Raw genomic sequence first — 21,730 nt, forward strand, 5'->3', positions numbered from 1 at the left:
TTTCTCCCTCTTTTTAGCATAATTATGTCTAAATTTGCTAAAGTAACTGTAGCAAAAACGTTGAAAGGAATCAAGTAAAACTATAATTTACTTCATCATTTTTCTGTTCCCAGATCTTAGTTAAAGGTCAATATAGTTTGCATCCATGTACATATATATATATATATATATATATATATATATATATATATATATATATATATAAAGCAATAGAACACACATGAATATTTTGTTCATTAATTTCAGTCTCTCCCTAATTTTGATGAATATATTGTATTTTTTAACATATTGCATTTGCATCCAGTAAGTCAATTAAAACGCTTTAAGAGTTTTGGTCCACCTTTTTTTCTTTATATAAATTTATCTATTTTATTTATTTATTTTTGGCTGCGTTGGGTCTTCGTTGCTGCGAGGGGGCTTTCTCTAGTTGCCGTGAGCAGGGGCTACTCTTCTCTGCGGTGCGTGGGGCTTCTCATTGCTGTGGCTTCTGTTGCGGAGCATGGGCTCCAGGCACATAGGCTTCAGCAGTTGTGGCTCGCCGGCTCTAGAGTGCAGGCTCAGTAGTTGTGGCGCACGGGCTTAGTTGCTCCGCAGCATGTGGGATCTTCCTGGACCAGGGCTCGAACCCATGTCCCCTGCATTGGCAGGAGGATTCTCAACCACTGCGCCACCAGGGAAGCCCCACCTTTCTTTTAATTTTTAAAAACTAACCCTTGTGCTTCCCATTTGTTTTAGCTGGGGTCTCAGCAGAAGCCATGCAGACTATTACCACTGCTCCTGATGCCTCAGGGCCAGAAGCCAAAGTCCAAGAGGAAGAGCACGACCTTGTGGATGATGACATCACCACTGGTAAGCATGCTATCTTTAAGGTCCAGTATTGGAAAATGCTTTTAGGTCGTTTACAGTGGGATTAAATATGTTGATGGAAAGGATGGAAACTTGCACTGATGGAGTGTTTAGTTTTTGCTACCCTTTAGTGCCCTTTTTGATATTGAAGTAGAAAGAAGCAGACTGTTTATTTGGTCCAGGTTTGCTCATTGTTGCTATAACAATGAACCTGCTAGTTGTGCATTTGATTTTCTGGGAACCTTCTAATTCAGAGGCTAGGATCATTACTAAAGCCTTGGAACATGTAGAGGAATACACTTATTGTGTTATGAAAAGTTTTGTAGGGTATATTATAGTAGGGTAAACTGAAAATATCGAAGTTGTAATAGCAATTTATGCAACACAGGCTACATGAGGAAACTTACAGATACTCTTTGTACCTATATTATAGAAATGAATGCTGCTTTTTCAAATTACTTACATTGGGTATTTAACATTCTTATCTGTATTATTTATCACATGATCAGGCATAAGGTAAAATTTATGAAAGCCATACACTGCATATGTTCAGCCTATCTTTTTATAGGCTTAAAGCAGTTTCAATTACTGGATCTCCAAATGCATTCAGCTCAATTTCTTTCAGTGCACAGAGGATAAAAACAACCTAGTATAAATATTTTTATTGGTAATAAGAATGATAAACTCTTATTTTTGGTGCAGATGGTTAAAATGTAAAATCTGACCATATAAATCTACAACTATTGTGAAGCAAGAAGCATTAACTTAATAGTAATCAATAATTTGAAAAGAAGCATGCCCAGTAAATATCAGTAAAATTTTTAACAATCATTAAAGGGAGGGAAAAAAAACAAAGGGAAGTTGTAATTTTTTTCTCTCCCTTTTTCCTTTTAAAGCTCTGTGTAGCAGGTTCTTTTCTGTTATCACCTGACTGCCCTTAAATTTCTTTCACTGGGAAGAAGTTGAGGGAGCCTTATGATCTCCCTTGAAAATTTACAAAGCCTATATTTACAAACCTATAGACTTGTGCCACTGCTGGAAATAAGTAGTTGACTACATTGAGGAGCATCTGGTTTTCAGCAAAAATGAGATGATGGTGGTCGATCTTACTTTTTACTGTATCAATTCATTGATTTAAAAAATCTCATCCACCTTAAATATAAATTATTTTGCAAACTTCCAACTTTGCTGAAAGTCATTTGTACTTCACAGTTATGGAACTTGTTTCAGCAGCTACTAGAGGAAATTATTTCATTTGCAGATTTTTAAAAACTATTTCTTGCTTTATTCAGTTTTCACTGCTTTTTTAAAAATAATGCTATAGATATGTTTTGTTATTCCCTCTAAATTTTAAAGGTTTTCTTGTCGATAAAAAGTCGTGGTTTAAGGCTTCCCTGGTGGCGCAGTGGTTGAGAGTCCGCCTGCCAATGCAGGGGACATGGGTTCGTGCCCCGGAAGATCCCACATGCCGTGGATCGGCTAGGCCCGTGAGCCATGGCCACTGGGCCTGCGCATCCGGAGCCTGTGCTCCACAACCGGAGAGGCAGTGAGAGGCCCGCGTACCACAAAAAAAAAAAAAAGTCGTGGTTTAAGTAATAGAAAGAAGTTGCCTCTGCAGTAGTAGAATAGCTCAATTTACATTCCAGAATAAAAGCTGAATTTTTGAGCTCTCTAGTATTATTAAATCAGTACATTGAAATTTTGAATTATGCTCTGCCGAAGTCACAAGACAGCATTATAGCACATGACTGTGTGCTTACTTTATTGTTAAAAAAATCAAGAAAAAATGAAAAATCTAGTTTGGTGAGTCAGTTAATGCTACATAAACTGGTCTTCCCTGGTGGCGCAGTGGTTGAGAGTCCGCCTGCCGAGGCAGGGGACACGGGTTTGTGCCCCGGTCCGGGAAGATCCCACGTGCCGCGGAGCGGCTGGGCCCGTGAGCCATGGCCGCTGAGCCTGCGCGTCCAGAGCCCGTGCTCCGCAATGTGAGAGAGGCTGCAACAGTGAGAGGCCCGCGTACCGCAAAATAAATAAATAAATAAATAAATAAATAAATAAATAAATGCTACATAAACTATATTTTAATCTGTAAGAGTTCAATTAAATGTATGTGATGTATGGCTTTTATCAGTTGATTTACTCATTTCATGCCATGAGTACTAGAAGCAAGAATGCTCAATATCCAAAGAATTTAAATAACAAAAAAGGCTTCCTTAACATGTTGTCAGAGCAACTAGCATGCTGCAGCCTGTAGATCGTCAGGTCACCTTTAGATTGTGTGACTTGATTAAGATGTGGTATAGATTTTTGTGAGGGTTTAGAAGAAAACCATATTTCTTTTTATTGACTAGAATCCTATATAAATTGCATTATGAAAAATATGGTAGGTGCATTGAGAGAAACCTGTTTAAAGCAAAATAATCGTATTTTGGGATAACCAGCATTGTGTAGCACAAGAGGTACCTCAAAAGGGAACACTGGCCAATTTAACCGCTCACTTTGAAAAATCTGATTTTTCCCCTGGCTGTTTAAAAGGAATTCCTCTAATAATATCACCTCAAAACAAATAGAAATCGGGCTTCCCTGGTGGCGCAGTGGTTGAGAGTCCACCTGCCGATTCAGGGGACACGGATTCGTGCCCCGGTTCGGGAGGATCCCACATGCCACGGAGCGGCTGGGCCCGTGAGCCATGGCCGCTGAGCCTGCGCGTCCGGAGCCTGTGCTCCGCAACGGGAGAGGCCACAACAGTGAGAGGCCCGCGTACCGCAAAAAACAAACAAACAAACAAACAAACAAACAAAAAACAAGTAGAAATTATATCATGACAGATATTTGCTTGTATTTGAATGAATTCTTATTTGAATGCTGTAGCTAGGCTAATATACATAGTTGTATTAATTTTATTTTTGTAGTAATCTGGGGCTTCATTCTTCAATTAACTGAATTCAACAGCTGACCAAGATAGCAATTAAAATATGAAGTATAATTTAGTGCTTTTGTATAGGCAGAATTTCATATTTGAAATTTTACTTTTGAGTAAGAGCAAATGAGGTATGAATATTGTCTTAACGACACTTGGATCTGAGCTTAGCAGTCTTTGTTAGTGTTTGCCGTATAAAAGTAAAGAAGCATGGATAAAGCTGTGTAAGTGTTGGCGATGATCAATTGGAACTAATTAAATTTATTTGAAATGAAGAGTCTTAACTGGAAGAGGACAGCTGGAAAAACTGGGAAGAAAAAATTGAGTCTTGATTGAGACAATTTAAACCTTCACCCTGTCATTTAAAAAATATGCTGCAGCTTCTTTCTAAATCTCTCTTTTGAAAGCTAGTATCTATTGATCGGCTCTACAAAGTAATGCCAGTGTGCCTTGGTCAACACACACCCTTGGTTGTACTTAGCATTCCAGCCTAAGGTTTATCAGATTCTTTCCTTTAACCAGATGTCTTAAATTACATATCAAAGCCGTATTAGCCACTTTCACAGATTAATACTGTTTTATGTAGGAAAAATATTAAAACCTATTCCTAATTTTAAAAAATATTGTATAGTATGCATGGGAAATATACTCCCCCCTCCAAGGGAATTGTTTCAGGTTTTGCAATACTCTGTATATTTAAAATCTATTTTAACAACAATAGTAGTGCTTTCTTGAAAGTAAAAAGAATGGCGTTAAGATTGTTTCTAGATTATTTATCATTTTAGAGTCACAAGAATATTATTCTATACCTGTGCATTTGCTTTTGTATGTGTACTTTTGGTATTGCAGTTTAAATGTTTATGTAGATATATAGTCAGTATTTGTAAATAACATGTTATTTTCATTACAATATGAAGAGGTGATAATTATGTTAGTGGAGTAAATCTCACTAAAAACTGATAGACATAGAAAAAATTTTATATAAATCATAATCTGTTTTTTTAAGGTAGACCTTTTAGGTGAGTTTGTTAATTATCTTTATGCAGTTTTCACTGAGGTAAAAGATGGCATTCTGTGTGAGGATGAAGCTGTACCTCCCCTAAATGTGGCATTTTAAAACATCCTCCCTTAATATCAGGTTACAAAGGATTTTGGAAGGGTTTCACTCACAAACCTGTATGGGCCCCTTTAAGAAAGTCACTGTATTCTCCTGTGGGTCATACTACAGTGTCCTACCCCTTGTTCAATACGGCAAGGGCACAAACTGACCATCTAACAGGGATAAAGAGTCAGGAGCCACTGACATTGTCAAAAAGAGACAACGTGATACTAGATCAGCAGCACAGTGGACAGATTCAACTGCTCACAACAAATGCACCGATGATACATGGATTTGGATGGGTGTGTTGACTCGATATTTGTTGTATTTTTTGTAGCATTTAAATTTAATTTATAAAAAAAGATGAGAAATGCTATGGAAAAAGAAAAAATAGAGAAAGGTAAGAGAATTTGAAAGCAGTATCAATTGTTAACTTACTCTGTACCAACCACTTTATTCTTGACACTACCAACGTTTCTTTGAAGTGTGTTCTAGTATATTTGTCCAGATACAGAGATGAGGAAACAAGCTCAGGGGAGGTCATGTTCATGGGACTGGAAATGAGTCCTGCCTGACTCCAGAGCTGATGTGTAGGCTTGAGCACCACCCCGCACTGCCTCGTAGTCTCCAACTCATTGAAGGTTGGCATCTTTTCACTTTCTTTTGAAATGGGAGATGATGTCACCATCCACCTTTATTGCTTCCAATAGCGAGCATAAGCCTGATATTTGCCGGCTATCTTATTGTCTAGAAGGCAAACTTGTTATTCTAAATTTAGAGCAAGAGGTTATCTCCCTTAAGGGGGAAAATCAGCATGTATTTGTTCTTTAAATGTTCTTTTAAAATTTGTTCTTTAAATTATTTAGGACTGCTATGATGTTAAGACTGTAAATACAGTTAGTGTTCATTACTAAACAGTTATTACATACAGGTAAAATGAAATTTGTATTGTTCTGTCTAGCTTTTTGAAGTCACCAATATAAAACCGACACCTTAACATAGATTCACACAGCAGTCAACATTTCTAGTATATTAAGTTAGAGCTGAAAAGCACGTCTTGTCTGAGACTAAATATTGATTGATTAATTTTACCATTTACTGAGGCTCTGTTCATAAAATGTTTATACATTTGTTTTGACTGAAAGATAGGAAATTCATCCTGTTAAAGATAAGCTCTGAGGAACAAAATTTAGGGCATTATATATTCAGAAATCAGAAGCACTTTCTTAGTAGAGAGACAGAGGCCTTATAATTCGTAAACTAGAATAAGACTTTCTGCATTGCACCATTTCCCTTTCTCATTCTTTAATTTATAACTGACAGTCTAAAAACAGTACAGATCTATGTGAATTTTAAATCATTTGTTTTAAACTGTTACCACTACTCTTGTGATTGATTTCAGAATGTTAGCTACTACAAAATATGAGTTTACTGTTATTAAGATTTTGGATAATTATAAATGACTAATGCTGTGGTTTACTTACCATGCAGTTTTCTTTTTTAAGAAAAATAAGCGTGAATTTCATAGTTTTCTGAAATATGTCTTCAAGTAATTTACCTTTGTATACATTTTTTTTAATCTTGGAGAAGAAAATTTAAATTAAAATATTTTTTGCTGTTTAGTGTTTAATGTCTAATACTCAGTTTTAGTTATACGTTGATAGGATGTTAAGTAGAATATTTCTAAATATGGTATTTGAGAGTTGACAGGAATATTAAAATACAGCCCAAAGTATGGCTTTTTGTCATTCATTTTCTCTTTTCATATTTTCCACTCTGGGTGATTGACTTTCCCTTTTCTTTGGTTTTAACTACCACATCCATGTTAAAGACTATCAAATCTGTATCTCCAGCCTAGGCTTGTGTTCTGAGTGTCAGATTAATATGTCCTCCTGCCCAAATGTCCCATAGATACCTAAATACCAAGTCCAAAGTGAGCTCATATTTATTTCTAAAACTCATCTCCTTTTATATTTATATCTCGTAAAAGGCATCACTGAGGGTACCATCAACTGCCTAACACCCCACACCAGAAACCAAGGAATAATCCTGGCTTTCTTACTTTCCAACAGTGTCCACTGGTAGTTGGTACCAGTTCTTGTAAACTACACCTCTTAAAAATCTCCCAATGATCTTCCCCTTCTCCATTTCCACAGAGAATACCTACGTCCAGACTTTAATTTTTTCTACTTTGGATTATTATTATATTCTCCAGTAAACATCTTCCTGTCTCCGTTCCCTCCCCTTCCAGTTCATGTCTTTCATTACTCTGAGAGTTTCAGAAGCCAGTTCATCACCTTTCACCCTCACTAAGTGCTGCTTAATGGTTTCCCATTAATTATAGCACAAAACCCAAACACCTTAGGAGATATCTAGGGCTCTTCAAATACCTGACCCCTGGCTCTAGCTTCAATGGCTGCTGTAGCAATACTGAACTTAGTTTCCCCGGAGTACCCTGCTGTTTCATGACCCTTACTTTGCCTGTGCCCCTCCATCTGGCTGCTATGCTCTCAGTTCCCTCACATGTGAGGTGAAGTTCTGAGAGTTCTCTTCAAACCCAGTGTGAGTGTCACCATCTTCCCGAAGCCCTCCTGGACCCCCTTATGTAAGATCTCCCAGTTCGTTGTATGCGTTTCTGCTGTTGCACTCTGTAACACTGTTAAGTGACCGTTTACTTATCCTCGGTGAGTCACGTGTGTGCATATGACTTTTACCTCTGTATATTTCTAGCACTAAAACAGTGCCCTGGTCCATAGCATCCTCTCAGTAAATGTTTATTGAACGAATGATTGAATTAGTGAAGCCATATGATCAACTCATTTCAAAGAGCATTCCTTATATACTATATATTTATTTATATATATTTACTATTCTTATGTAATATATATATGTATCTCCCTAACCTCCCCACTTCTTCTTAGTGGGTATTCAATGGCTCAGAAAGTGTTTGTAACAGGTCAGTGAAGGAATATAGGCTTATTTCTGGATAAACTGTCTCTTGCCTTTGTGAAAATGAGATTTGGAGAAGATTTAGGAGCATAAGCAGAGAAACAGACTCTTAGGACTCTCAGAGAGTTCCCTTTTTGTGGCCTGCACTGACCAGACAGTGGCAATGTGCTTATGAACAGTGGTCTGAGTTGTCTCTTGAGGCACACTTTTCCCTCTGGGTGTGTCTCTCCCGTTGCCCTGGGAGCTGTGCCACCTCATTTCTAGGCTCAGCTCTGTCAATGAAAACAAAAATCTCTTGTGTTTTTTCTGGAACTAGAGGTACCAGAGTAGCTGTTATCCAAGAGATCCCCCTGGGGCTTGGGACGCCACTGCTGGAGAAGCAAGGTGGCTTGTATGGGAGTAGCGGAGAGACGGGGAAGTGGGGAGATGCTCACGGGAGGGAGAGAAATACAGAGTTTTTCCAGGAGGCCTGACATTTAAGCACACGCCACTAAAGAATGAGAGTGTGGAATCCTGTTGTGTGATGGTGCACGTAGTGTTTTTGTGCCATTCCCCCAGGTGTCTGCAGTCAGTCATTTAGCACTAGGAAAACTTGCTTTTTATTGTCCATTGAAAATTGCAAGTTAACGTACCCAGATTTATTGTGTTTAAGCTTATGTTTAAAAGCTTGGCCTGGGGTTACTTGCCTGCAGAAAAGCACAAAAGGAAAAGAGGCAGGAACAAGGACAAAAACATGGCTAATAAATACCATTAGAATCTTCAGTTTCACCTTAAAACTATTTTTAGACTCTTAAAGATGGAAAATCTGCTTATCAATGTATTTTGACCAAGAAAGTCTTGGTCATTTAATTCATTTAAATGAATTAAATATCATAAAGAATCAGAAGTGCTATAACATACATTACTTCAGATAGCTGTTACATTGGCACCAAATCTTTTATAATGATATTTTCTAATAATAGCACTTTTATTTTTTTAATGTGTGTGTATTGACTGCATATAATACTTAGGCAAGGGGCTGGTCAGGTAAACAGTAATTGATACCATCTTAGAAAACTGTTCTAAAATAACATATTTTAAAACCAGGAACTTAATAGCTATCACAACAGCTCATTAGTATTTACTAAGTACCTAATAAGTATCAGGACAGGCTCTTTTTTTTTTTTTTTTAGCGGTACACGGGCTTCTCACCGCTGTGGCCTCTCCCATTGCGGAGCACAGGCTCCGGACGCGCAGACTCAACGGCCATGGCTCACAGGCCCAGCCGCTCCAGGGCATGTGGGATCCTCCCGGACCAGGGCACGAACCCATGTCCCCTGCATCGGCAGGCGGACTCCCAAACACTGCGCCACCAGGGAAGCCCAGGACAGGCTCTTTTTAATCCTCACAGCTCACTGTAATTGTCCTCATTATTGCTCCTGTTTTACAAGAGAGGGAAATAAGGCATAGAGTAACTTTCCACATAAAGGCCACAGATAGGAAATGACAGAGTCAGGATTGGAATCCAGGCCATCTGCCTCTAGAGCTTGTGCTCTTAAATGGAAGTAATTATCAAAACCAGATCATTTAAAAAATCATATAAGAACAAAAAGAAACAAATATATTCTTTATGGCATGTCGTTTTCTCTTTGTGTGATATAGAAACTTCTATTTTAATTTTTAATATAGTTTAATTTTTAACGTAGTACAAGGAAATATTCAAAATGTATAGAAAAGACATGCTGTTTTCTTAAAAAATAAACATGGATAATTAGTATAGGAAGATAATTTTACATATTTTCTAGATAAAATTAGGATTATTTTATGTTTGTATGAAACCACATACATAGTTACACTAACATGTACACAATATTAGATCATAAAGGCTTAAGGTTTGGTTTTTGGATTTAATAGTGTATATATTTTTTGATAAATTTAGACTCAATAGGAACAAAGAAGAAATATTTAGCTGGATAAGAATGTTGTAGCTGTTAAAAAATAAAAACCCTCCATGGGAGTGAATAACCTTCAGGATGAACTTAAAATTTGGCCTTTTGTGAGCTGTGTAATAATACCTCATGGATAAGAATGAATTTCATTAGATTGTGGCACACTATTATATATCTGTATATTACATGAATTGCCCTTATAATTGATATCAAACCCATATGACCAAAAGTTGTAATTCACAAAAGTAATGACAGCAATGTCTCATAATTCACAGACTTTATGTCATACCTGTGAATGATTACTTTTACGTGCAAGCCATGTTAAAGGGGAAAAACAGGTTTTAAAACGGATGTGGAATTTTGAAGAGTTCTTCTCCCTGATACTTTCTAGTCACTTTTAGTACGCAAAGAGGTAAACTGACTACTATCCTTGAATTTTCCCATGATTTCTTGGATTAAAATTAATTGTCATGCATAAAGGCCTTTATTCTTAATTCGAAATTTTAAATCATAAGTGGAAGTTAGTATTTACTATTTGAGGTGAAGACAGTCATAAATCTGAATGTATTTTCTCCACATGATGTAATACACTAGAAAGAGGAGCCTTCCCTCACAGGTAGGATAAAATCAAGTGAGAATATTTGCTCTTTTTTTGGGGGGGGGGATTATGGTATATCCTAAATAAAAATGCGTGAATTAAATGAAGTAAACCTAATTTAAAAGGATTCAGAGAAACTGAATTAGCTACTCTCTCTTTGCCCTTTTTGTATATACATATTTTTTCCAGTGTTGTTGGTATCCCCTGAAAGAAGTGTGAGGAATATCCAATTTGATTCAACAGAACATTAATAAGCACCTTGTATTTTTCTATCAGCACATTCTGGGGAGGATATAACAGAGCAAGCATCCTAGTTGAGAAGCTGAAGGTGAAATTTTACAGAGAGGCTATATATTCACACATAGCTCTACACACCCACACACACTCGTATGACATACAGGTACCTAGGGCAGACTTTAGGTAGGAAAATTCAGAGCACTGGGGATTAGGTAAGGGTAGGAATTGCATTTGAGGTAAGCCTGCATTTGTGACAGAGGTGGAGAGACACGGGAAGAAAAACTTTTGAGGTAAAGCTGTTCGTTTAGGACTTGATTTGAAATGAAGGCTCTGTGGAGGGCTGAGAAGAGTGGCCAGGCTGGAGCTGATGGCCGGGCAGTACCGTCCAGGATGGAGGGTCTACTGTCAGGTCAGGTGTGTTCATGTGGAATGTAGCAGATTCTACATCTTGTACTATGTGTTACTTTAAAGCAGGGCTTATTATTAAAGGGATTTATGATGTTGATGGTGTGTATCGGCTTCATGCCCAATGTGCTTAATTCTACTCCCATGATTTTTCTTTTCATTCAACAGTTAGTTTTGATCACCTTCTAGGTATTGAGTACTTACTAGTTGTTGAGTGTAGGGTGGAGTTTATGCTTCAGAGGGCAACTGATGACTGGTTGTGTTTATTGTTTGTTGGGAAATTTTCACCTGAAGAACTGTTATTCATGAAGGTATAATAAACTCCTGTTACTGTGAGGCAAAACTTACATTTCATATGTATGTCTAAGAGTGAATCCATAGATTTCACGGAAACAGAAAAGCAAAGTGAAATCAGCTGGATGAAAAGCCGGTCTGCAGTAGTAAATATGTAATTAGAATATTTTTAGAATAAATATGGTTACCGCTTAGGCCCTGATCGCTCATTCTCTGTGTTCACATTTCACCTTCCCTGCTTATTCACTGTGTGGCCTTGTGCAAGTTAACTTGACCATGCCAAGCCTCAGTTTTCTCACCTGAAATCTGAGGATAGTGAGATCGTTAGAGGATTAAATGAGATGATGCATGTAATCTTCTTAGCAGAACAATTGGCACATAGTAAGTGCTCGAGAAATACTATATGCCCCCTCCCTTCCTCCCCCCATCACCACCAACATCCTTAAGTGATTTGCTTTAATAAATAGAATAAATGGTTTGTAACGAACATACATCATTTATAAATTAGTTCTTCCTGATGACTTGATAATGTTTTTTCTAAGTAGTTTGATCATCACTCCCAGGGTTATAAAATTACTAGATAAATTTACACTTTATAGATAGAGAAATAAGCTGCACCCAAATTTCTGTGCATATTTTTAGAAATTCCTAAGAGCTGGCTCATGAAATATAGATGAATTATTACATTTTCTTAAACACTTTTATATGGCTTCGTTTTACCACATTTATTGTCTGAGTTGAATCTGACTGAGAAGAGTGAATCATTTATAAAATAGAAATAGTGACAGCTTTAAAAGATACTTAAGGTAGCTAAGGGAGAGTTAATCTGCATATTCAAACCCATGTTTGGCCAGTGGTGGTCAGTGAGGGATGGGAGAGAGACAGTGATACTGAAAAGCTTTCTGAGGAATCTGATGCAGCCATTGAGCTGAGAGTCACTGCTAGACTTAGGAAAGCATATTTAAAAGATGATAAAACTAACACAACATTGTAAATCAACTATACTCCAATAAAATTTTTTTAAAAGGCGATAAAATGTAAAGGATAAAAGGAAATCTTCACATACTGTCATTAATAGTCTTGCCAAGAAAGAAAAAGGAGAAACATTTAATGCAGCTGTCATACCTGCAAAGGATGCTTACGTTTTTAAAAGGTATGTTCTCGATATTTGGCAAGCTCACGGTTTACTTCCCAGGCTAGCTTGATTTCTCCTCCCTAGCCTGTTTCCCTATATTCCAGATTTGTACAGCTGGGTGAGATTTTGGAGGTAAGTTACTGAAAGATATAGAAAACCAAGTTAAGAACAGCAACAAAAGATAATTATTAACTGCACAGAAGAAAAAAAAAGTAGTACTGAAAAAGTTACCATGATTGACCAACCACATGGTTAAGCTGTGAGTAGCATGCACATCTTCATGAAAATGTAAACATTGATGATGATATCATAGTTTTTTTTTTTTTTTTTTTTTTTGCGGTACGCAGACCTCTCACCACTGTGGCCTCTCCCGTCGCGGAGCACAGGCTCCGGACGCGCAGGCTCAGCGGCCATGGCTCATGGGCCCAGCCGCTCCGCGGCACGTGGGATACTCCCGGACCAGGGCACGAACCTGTATCCCCTGCATTGGCAGGCGGACTCTCAACCACTGCTCCACCAGGGAAGCCCGATATCATAGTTTTAATAAGAATTATGATATGATAAATTGGGAGGCAGAGGAAGAAGGCAGACGACAGATTGTGTGTGAATGTGGTGTGTGCATGAGTGAATCTGTGTGTGTGTGAGAGTGAATATGGGGGGGGGGGGTGTGTGTGAATGAATGAGACACATGTAAGTACTATGTGAAGGAGAACATAGTTTTCATTGACTGTAATGAGGAATCGTAAGCCTAAAGATAAGATAAGCCTAAAACTGAAAAATTAGAAGTAGCAACACGGGATTTTCTAAAAGAGCCCAAAGTGGTTGTTTTGGCAGAGTGGAAAATGGAGATGGGATTGAGGGGCTGTTGCTTTTTTATACTAACTTGTGGAACTGTTTGACTCTTTAAACAGGTAGAGTTTCATGAAATAAAGACTACATTTAAAAGTAAAAATAAAAAATTTAAAAACTAGGACAAGGGAGCACATAACCAAAGGTAATAGTGAAAAGTGACATGAAATAATGTCATCAAGGCTAAGCCAGAATGAGCTGGAAACAAGCTGTGTGTGTTTCTGCCCACCCCCCTTTCCATCCTTTTTTCCCAGCTGTGTTCCAAAGAAGGGGAAGACAGAGAGAGAGAGAGAGAGATACACTGTGGTGAGAGCTAGTATAAGATGGAAAGAGAGTGGGGAGAGACATTCAGAAAGCTCAGTTGATGTAAGGAGAAGAGTCAAGGGAATGTAGATTTTTTTAAGTCAGTTTCTTTTTGTGACCTAATGAACAGCATCCAAGGGTCATGAGAACTTGCTGCAGTGATGACAGAATGGTTGGTTGATTTTGAAAATGAAAATGTGAAGAATGAAAATAAAAATCTACAAACAAAAGTCTTTATTTTCAAAAATGAGGGTAAATTGGATCTAAGAAACTGTAAATTGGTTAGTGTACTGTTCAACTATACCAAAAATTTGCAGTGGATTTAAAAATATGATTTAGGAGCACTTAGAAGAAGATGTGAGAACCAGTACAAGGTGTCCTGAGCCTTCCCACACACTTGACTTTTCTCACGGTCCTTCAATTGTGTTGATTTTGTTACTATCCATCACCTAAAATAATTTTGCTGCTTTGGTGCAAGATGTATACTATTCATCGTAAAATGACTTTTATACTCTTCTGTGGGCTTTCACTGCATATAGTGGACAATGGAATGGGCTCTTCTCCTGTTCATGGAAAGCTTTTTCTCATGATGAATTTGGATTGTTTAGAATTTGGCTTGACATCTCTTGTTACTGTCATTACTTACACAAGTATCATTGCTAATGCCTTACTCATTATTCTCTCATGACGAATTTATCAAATGACTTAGGGATTAGGGAAGAGAACTTATGAAAAATAGGAAACAGTCTATAAAGCAAATCTCAGCAGTGCAGCCCAAGATTCAGCAGGATAGCAAATAAACACATCAGTAGTGGCAGTCAGTGCTCCCATGCTACCTCTAAATCATCTCTGGATACAGCCCCTTGCACCTGTTATACTTGTGATACTAAGGTATGTGTCTGACTCACTCATATATATTTATGTGGAAATTGCTGCCCATTGTAGCAAACAAACAATGTTTTAGAGGACCTGGCTTGATGTCCCAGTGTACTTTTTACTGTTTAATGTGCAGAAAGTGGCATTTACTCTTGGTAGCACAGTGGTGTATCTGGCAGATGTCTGCCCCCACAGAAGCATGGTCCTCAGTGTAGCCAGCCAGGCCTGGGAGAGTCCCTGTGAGGGATTTATGACATACTAGTTGAACATCTTTGCACTTGAAGGAATTAGCCAGGTAGAAAGGGGATAGGGAAAGGCTTTCCAAGCTGGAGTCAAGGTTTGTGAGGCTGAGAGGCAGAAGTGGTACAGCATTTTGGGGGAAATGTAAGTGGTTCACTGTGTATGTGTATGGGATGGGGCGGGACCAGGACTGACAAGAGATGATGCTACAGGGGAGGCCAAATGTTGAAAGGTGGCAACGAACTAAATGTAACACTCTAAGTCACTTTTCTTAGAGTGGTATTTAAGTTTATTTAAAATGTTCTGCTTATTTAAAATCCTTTAGGTTTACAATTAAAATAAGCTAATTGTTACCTAATAATCCAATAAAACAAAGCATCCCAACAGGATAAATGCTTACATTTACAAATGTCAGTTGAAGCAAAATGATTCATGTTGCTGTAGAAGTGCTTTATTATGAATGTAATGTAGAGAATATTCTTGTCATTCATGTGCCATACAAAAGTCCCCTCTCCCCCATTTCTGCTATATTATCATAGAGTTGGAAAGACCTAATTCGTAATCCAGTAGCCAGATTCTAGACCAATCTTTTACCTAGTACAAGGAACTCCTCATACTACATCACTGAACTTACAGGTTATCCAGCCTCTGATGGCACACTATAATACTATTCTACTGCTGCATAATAAAGTACCACAAATATTGCATTTTAAAATAATCTCACAGCTTCCGAGGGTCAGGGCATCCAGGCACGGCTTAGTTGTGTCTTCTGCTGTGGTCTCACAAAGCTGCAGTCAGGGTCTTGGCCCGAGTTAGGTCTTGTCCGAGTTAGGTCTGGTCTTCCAATTTAACATACCTATTGGCAGAATTCAGTTCCTCGCAGTTGTAGGACTGAGGTCCTCAGCTCCCTGCCATCCACAGTTCCATGCCACGTGGCCCTCTCCATGGGCATTTCCCATCCAAGCAGCTTGCTTCTTTGAAGTCAGCAGGGGAGTCTCTCTAGTGCCTGCTTATTGTAACCTAATTATGAGAGTGCTGTACCCTGTGACCTAACTATGGGCGTGGCATCCCATTACTTTGCTGTATTCTGTTGGTTAGAAGAAAATCCCAGATCTCTGCCTACACAAGGGCGTAACTCATTGGGGGTTACCTTTAGGGTACTCCCACCACACACACTTATCCAGTTACGGGGTTCACTGCTTGCACTGTCATTCCTTCTGTATTTTGTTTGTTGTTTGTTTGTGTGTGTGTGTGTGTGAGAGAGAGAGAGAGAGAGGGAGAGACAGAGAGGGGGAGAGAGAGAGAGAGAGAGAGAGAGAATTTCTCCTCCCATGTCCTCTCTTTGTTCTTCAACAATTTCTCCTGTGATGTAACTTCTAGACCTTCACCTCTTCCAGTTTTCTGTACCTACTCCATTTTGTCAGTGACATTCCTCAGAACTTAACATGCAGAACTGACCATGCTGCCACTAGCAGACCAGTTCAAGTTTTATGGGACTATTGCTTTCCCTTATCTGGATTCTATAATTCTGAAATTAAGTTGGTTTTCTCTAGATGGCATCCCACACTTTTGACTGCTACTAAATATGAAATCACCTAAGCTCCATTTTTACATGAAGGGCTGTTAATTCAAGTCTTCCCAACTTAGAAACAGGACTTGATATTTATCTTTTTCGATCTCTTTCTTGTTGTCTTCAGCCCATCATCCAGACTAGGAATCCTTTCTCTGCTGCTTAGTGGATTAGTTATTCCTCCAGCTCCGTGTTCTCCATGAATGTGATGAACAAGCCTTCTACGTTTTCATATGCTAACTAGTTAATTGTGGACCAGGCCTCAACAAGATTCCTGCAGCACGTGGTTAGAGAGCTGCCCAACATCATTACCAGCCCTCACGTGACTACATAGGTTTGGTTTTTCAACTCAGTACAAACCAACCCTTTTGCCATGTCACCCGATTCAGATTTCTCTATCTCGTTCATAATAATACTCCAAGAGATTTCTTCAGATTCCTTGATGAAATCAGGATACATTGTATTTATGGACAGTATAGGTTTAAGATAATGAGTTTTAAATGTGTGGTATTGAGTCTGACCTACAAGCATTCAAAGGGGTTTTAAATCATCCTTGAAGTGCATTGAGTTGTAGTGTTATTGGAGATATGTAATTTTTAATTAGCGACCAACAGCAGGAATCATCCTCAGGATTTTCAGGGGTCACCTTAGTCTTTATTGACTGGATGATTGTCATGTGACGGAACAGATATAACCCTCTGGCCATGGCTATCAGGAAGTCATGTATATCTCAGTAATGTGTAAAACTTTCTTTTTCTGACTTTGCATGTGCTGTGAACTTCTTAACAAATACTTATTGATGCAATATTTATAAGAATGTGTATATGCTTGATTTGTTTGATTTAAAACTTAGATCTTGTGTTACTAGGTTTTAAAATTAGCAAAAAAGGTATAGTAAATCAGGTACATATAAGATTATTTATGTACTATATTGTGATAGAAAAATAAGAATCCAGGGCCCTCTGGTATTAATATTTTGATTGTTTGAACTTTAGATATTTACAATTGAATGCATATAATTCATGAAATGTGTAAAGGACCTTACATATTTATAAACATATACTTTTTTTTTTTTTGTGGTACGCGGGCCTCTCACTGCTGTGGCCTCTCCCGTTGCGGATCACAGGCTCCGGATGCGCAGGCTCAGCGGCCATGGCTCACGGGCCCAGCCGCTCCGTGGCATGTGGGATCTTCTCGGACCGGGGCACGAACCCGTGTCCCCTGCATCGGCAGGCAGACTCTCAACCACTGCGCCACCAGGGAAGCCCCATATACTTTCTGAGAATAATTTCTAAATAGATATTTTTTAAAGCTTCATGATTTTAATTTAAAAGAAAATATGAAGACTAATAGAGAGCGTCATGTGGTTGGCGTATACAAAGGAGTCAAAGCCAAACTTAACAGAGTTTTCCTTATTCTCTTCCAACTGGAGTTGGTTCTCGTTGAAGTAAAAGCAGTAGGTGCGGTAACAGTACTTTCCTCTCATCTGTGGCCAGGGTTCCCCTAAATTTTGGTGAAGAGTGAAAATATAGAACAAATGAAACCATCTGCCACGCCCAGCCAGCTAGCCCGTAGCCCACTCTTGGGGACAATGCTGGTGCCACATGAGTCAGCTCCTGGACAGGATCCTGCTGGGCCTCATTTCAGAGGTTAGGGCACATCCTGTCAGCACAGATTTCAGGATGTGATTCCCTCACCGGCCAGTTATACAGAGATCAAAGGAGCTTTTAATTTGCGTTTAATTCCTCCTTGAGAAACCATCCACCATATCCAGCAAGGGCGATTATATAAAAAACAACCACATAAGTATGTACTTTTTTTTGAAATCTGAAATAGACTTAACCTCTTCAAATGCTAAATATGAATGTATTAATTCGTTCTTGGATCTCTCTTAATCTTTTTCTCATCAAATTATAAGTAAAAGAAGATAGTGTGAACAGAAAGGATTACTTTGTTTTAGATGATTTACACTTTGTAATAATTTTCATTTCTTTGGAAGCAGCCTTTCAAATAGAACTTCTAAGAAGATGGTTTAACCTATTTGTCAATGAGAATTTTTATACCAACATAAAACTTCAAATTATATAAATTAATACTATTTTCCTGAGACTTTTTATTAGAATTTTAATAGGATTATTTAATTTTTATTTGTGTGTTATTAATTATTTTGTGAATTTTTACAGCTTACAGGAAAATCACTAGGTGTCTTATAGTCAAAGGTGACTGCTCAGAGCTGTGACTGATTAACATCTGTCACACAACAAACCTGCATAAGCTACTTGTCCTTTGTCAGGTTTATGAGTTGACATCTGTTTGGATGACAGATGTCAGTGCAGTTAAGACGCACTTTAATTTGGGGGTGCTAATCTAAAAGAGGCCCACACTTTTATCGTCTGCATTTTAAAAACAAATATAGCTGTTGCCACTGATATAGTTGGCTCCTTCTTTGGTGAAGAAGCATAACACAACACTAGTAACTCTTTGGGTCAAGCTTTTTATGGATAGGACCTGTAAAGAGATCTCAAAACTAGTCATTGTGACCATTTTGTGAGTCACTGTGACCAGTCAGAAAAGAAGTTTATCGATCAGCAATGGCTGACATTTCAAAATGGCCGTGTAGAAAAATGTTATTGGATTTATTAATGTTTCTCATCAGCTGTAATCACCAACAAATTAAAGTAAAAATATCACAAGCTGAATCTGTTTAACAATTTGCTATTGTGAAAATTTAAACAAGTTTTATAACCTCTAATTTTGATTAGTATATTAAAAATGCCACTTTTATCAAATCATTACTAGTGTACTTAAGAAAAAACATATGGGAAAAGTAAGTGAAAAAATAGCTTGGGAATTCTGTTTAGATATTGAAAGATTTTGATTTATTGAGAAGAAACTCACATAACATAAAGTTAACCATTTTAAAGTGAACAATTTGATTTAAGAATTGAAAGACATACTATTATGTGAAAAAAGAATAGAAGGAGCTGACATACTAACTGTTGCATGACTGATATGTCTGTATATCAATGTAAAATGAAGAAGGTATCAATGTAAATTTCTCTTCTTGCAAAATTCTGAGAGAGATATTTAAGCATTTGTATCGCAATAACCAGCACTAGGGCCTCCCTGGTGGCGCAGTGGTTGAGAGTCCGCCTGCCGATGCAGGGGATACGGGTTCGTGCCCCGATCTGGGAGGATCCCATATGCCGCGGAGCGGCTGGGCCCGTGAGCCATGGCCGCTGGGCCTGCGCATCCGGAGCCTGTGCTCCGCAACGGGAGAGGCCACAACAGTGAGAGGCCCGCATACCGCAAAAAGAAAAAAAAAATAACCAGCACTATAAACAAAAATAAGGATATTCCAAAAAGCTGTGTGATAATGATGATGACAATCATCATCAAAAAGAAAATCTGGGTTTGCATGAATTAATTTTAAGGAACTCAGCAAGAACTCAGGATGGGAGTATAAGCTGAAATTTCTGTATCATTATAGCTTTATTTTGTTTGCCTTTTATTTCTTTATACATGGAAGCACATTCTTTGATTCTTATTTAAGTTCTCAGGCATTTTAATCTAAAGTAGGGATATACTGCTCAGAGAAGGTTATGTCTAGATTCTCTGCTGTTTATTGAACAGTATAGACTTGTTATTGCCAAACTGGACCTACCACATTTGGATGATTAAATGACAAGAGGAAGTTAGAATGGTTTTCCCTTGACATTTTTGGGCATCTGAATTTTGGTCATGTGAATATTAATGACTAAATTTTTACCTGCTTCTGAATTTTTATATTTTATATTTATTTAATTTCAGCCCCAGGGCACACCCAGCATTGTGGACATCAAAACTGTCCCTATAGCAGAAAGTATCCCCCCAAATTTTTTTTCACTGATGAAATTACTTGGCAGTAATTTCAGTTTCGGTGCATGCACTCAAAACTGGAAAAAGGTGAGACACAGGCTGTGGGGTTTTTTTTGTTTTTTTGTTTTTTTGTTTTGCAGTACGCGGGCCTCTCACTGTCGCGGCCTCTCCCATCGCGGAGCACAGGCTCCGGACGCACAGGCCCAGCGGCCATGGCTCACGGGCCCAGCCGCTCCGCGGCACGTGGGACCCTCCCGGACCAGGGCACGAACCCGTGTCCCCTGCATCGGCAGGCGGACTCCCAACCACTGTGCCACCAGGGAAGCCCACAGGCTGTGTTTTAAAAGTCAGACACAGAGATTCTCATGGATTGGAATTAGAACTGAGTGATGTCTATGTAATCTCCATTTGAAGGAACTTAAGCCAAATATGACATCAAATGATTTGCATATTCCATATGTTGAATATGTTAACCACAAACATCACTGAATGGTTTTATGCCATTAGCTTCAATTTTTTGTTATTTTATAGTGAGATACCAGGGTTAAATGTAAAAGCTAGAAATATATAAAATATGAAATATTTTAAAGCAAGACTTCTATTATTTCAAGCAGAGACTGTATATATGCTTATTTTGAAGGTTACAGGTTTTCTCTGTAACTGGCATACATTTACTCACATAAAAACCTCAACTCATCAACCATTGCCCACTTTGTTTGTATTCTATGCTTATTTAACAAAGCTAAACACAATGAGACCCAGTTTAATTCAACATAAATTATTTTTATTATGGAAATTTTCAAGTGTACACAAAATTAGAGAGAATTATGTAATGAACATTCCTTTACTGATTTCCTACTTCAACAATTGTCAACATATAGTCAGTTTTATTTCATCTGTTTTCCCTTCCACTGAATTATTTTAATGCAAACTCCAGATATAATTTTATCATTAATACTTTTATATGTATCTCTTATTGACAATGACTCAACTGTAATGTAGTCATTCAAAATTATTAATATTATTTCTTTACTATTGTCTAACATTCAGTCATTGTATTGACAAATTCTGCAGCATTAGTCAAAAATTAATCATCTAGGTTCTTCTGTACCTGAAAGTCTCATTAGAGAAGAAAATAACAGTATAAAGCAGAAAGCTATGGTAATTAGCCACTTACCTTTTGAGGCTGACAAACTATTTATGGCATATGATTGGGTATACCTGGTTTTGTCCAGGTGGAGTTTTAAATGGTGAGGTGAGCATATGGAAAAGGATACCAAAAGGATTCCTAATGGCAAAGAAAGAAGCTGTGTACCATGTCTGCTAGGGCATGGAGACGAGCGGGAAGGGGATTATCCAGAGACAGAGACAAGGGGCAAAATGGAGAGATTGTGAAAAGAGAGTCATTTGTGACAGTGAGTTAGGGGGTTTCTCCAGATAAATGATGAATTCTAAAATGGAAGAGTAATGGAGAATAATAGAAAATAATGAGTGAATCAAAATGATCAAGAGGTATCAAAGAAAGAGAGATGTAAAAAAACGGGAGTAAAAATGTTTAAATCAGTGCTCTAGGAGGGGCCTAGGCCATGGCTTTAGTTCCTCTTATTGCGAGTCTCCTTCACA

The 21,730-nt window shown here is 38.1% G+C and overlaps 1 protein-coding gene across 5 annotated transcripts in view; it reads left to right on the plus strand.

Annotated features, from left to right (window-relative positions):
- WDR7 (WD repeat domain 7) overlaps positions 1 to 21,730 on the plus strand; it is a 365,960-nt gene that overhangs the window by 145,481 nt on the left and 198,749 nt on the right. For all 5 annotated transcript variants that reach the window (XM_060118461.1, XM_060118464.1, XM_060118462.1 and 2 more), the window contains one exon: positions 736 to 849. In XM_060118461.1, the coding sequence (XP_059974444.1) occupies positions 736 to 849 (114 nt within the window). The remainder of the gene's footprint in view (positions 1 to 735; positions 850 to 21,730) is intronic.

The sequence above is a fragment of the Mesoplodon densirostris genome, chromosome 15 (assembly GCF_025265405.1).
Source record: "Mesoplodon densirostris isolate mMesDen1 chromosome 15, mMesDen1 primary haplotype, whole genome shotgun sequence".
Classification (NCBI taxonomy): Eukaryota; Metazoa; Chordata; class Mammalia; order Artiodactyla; family Ziphiidae; genus Mesoplodon; species Mesoplodon densirostris.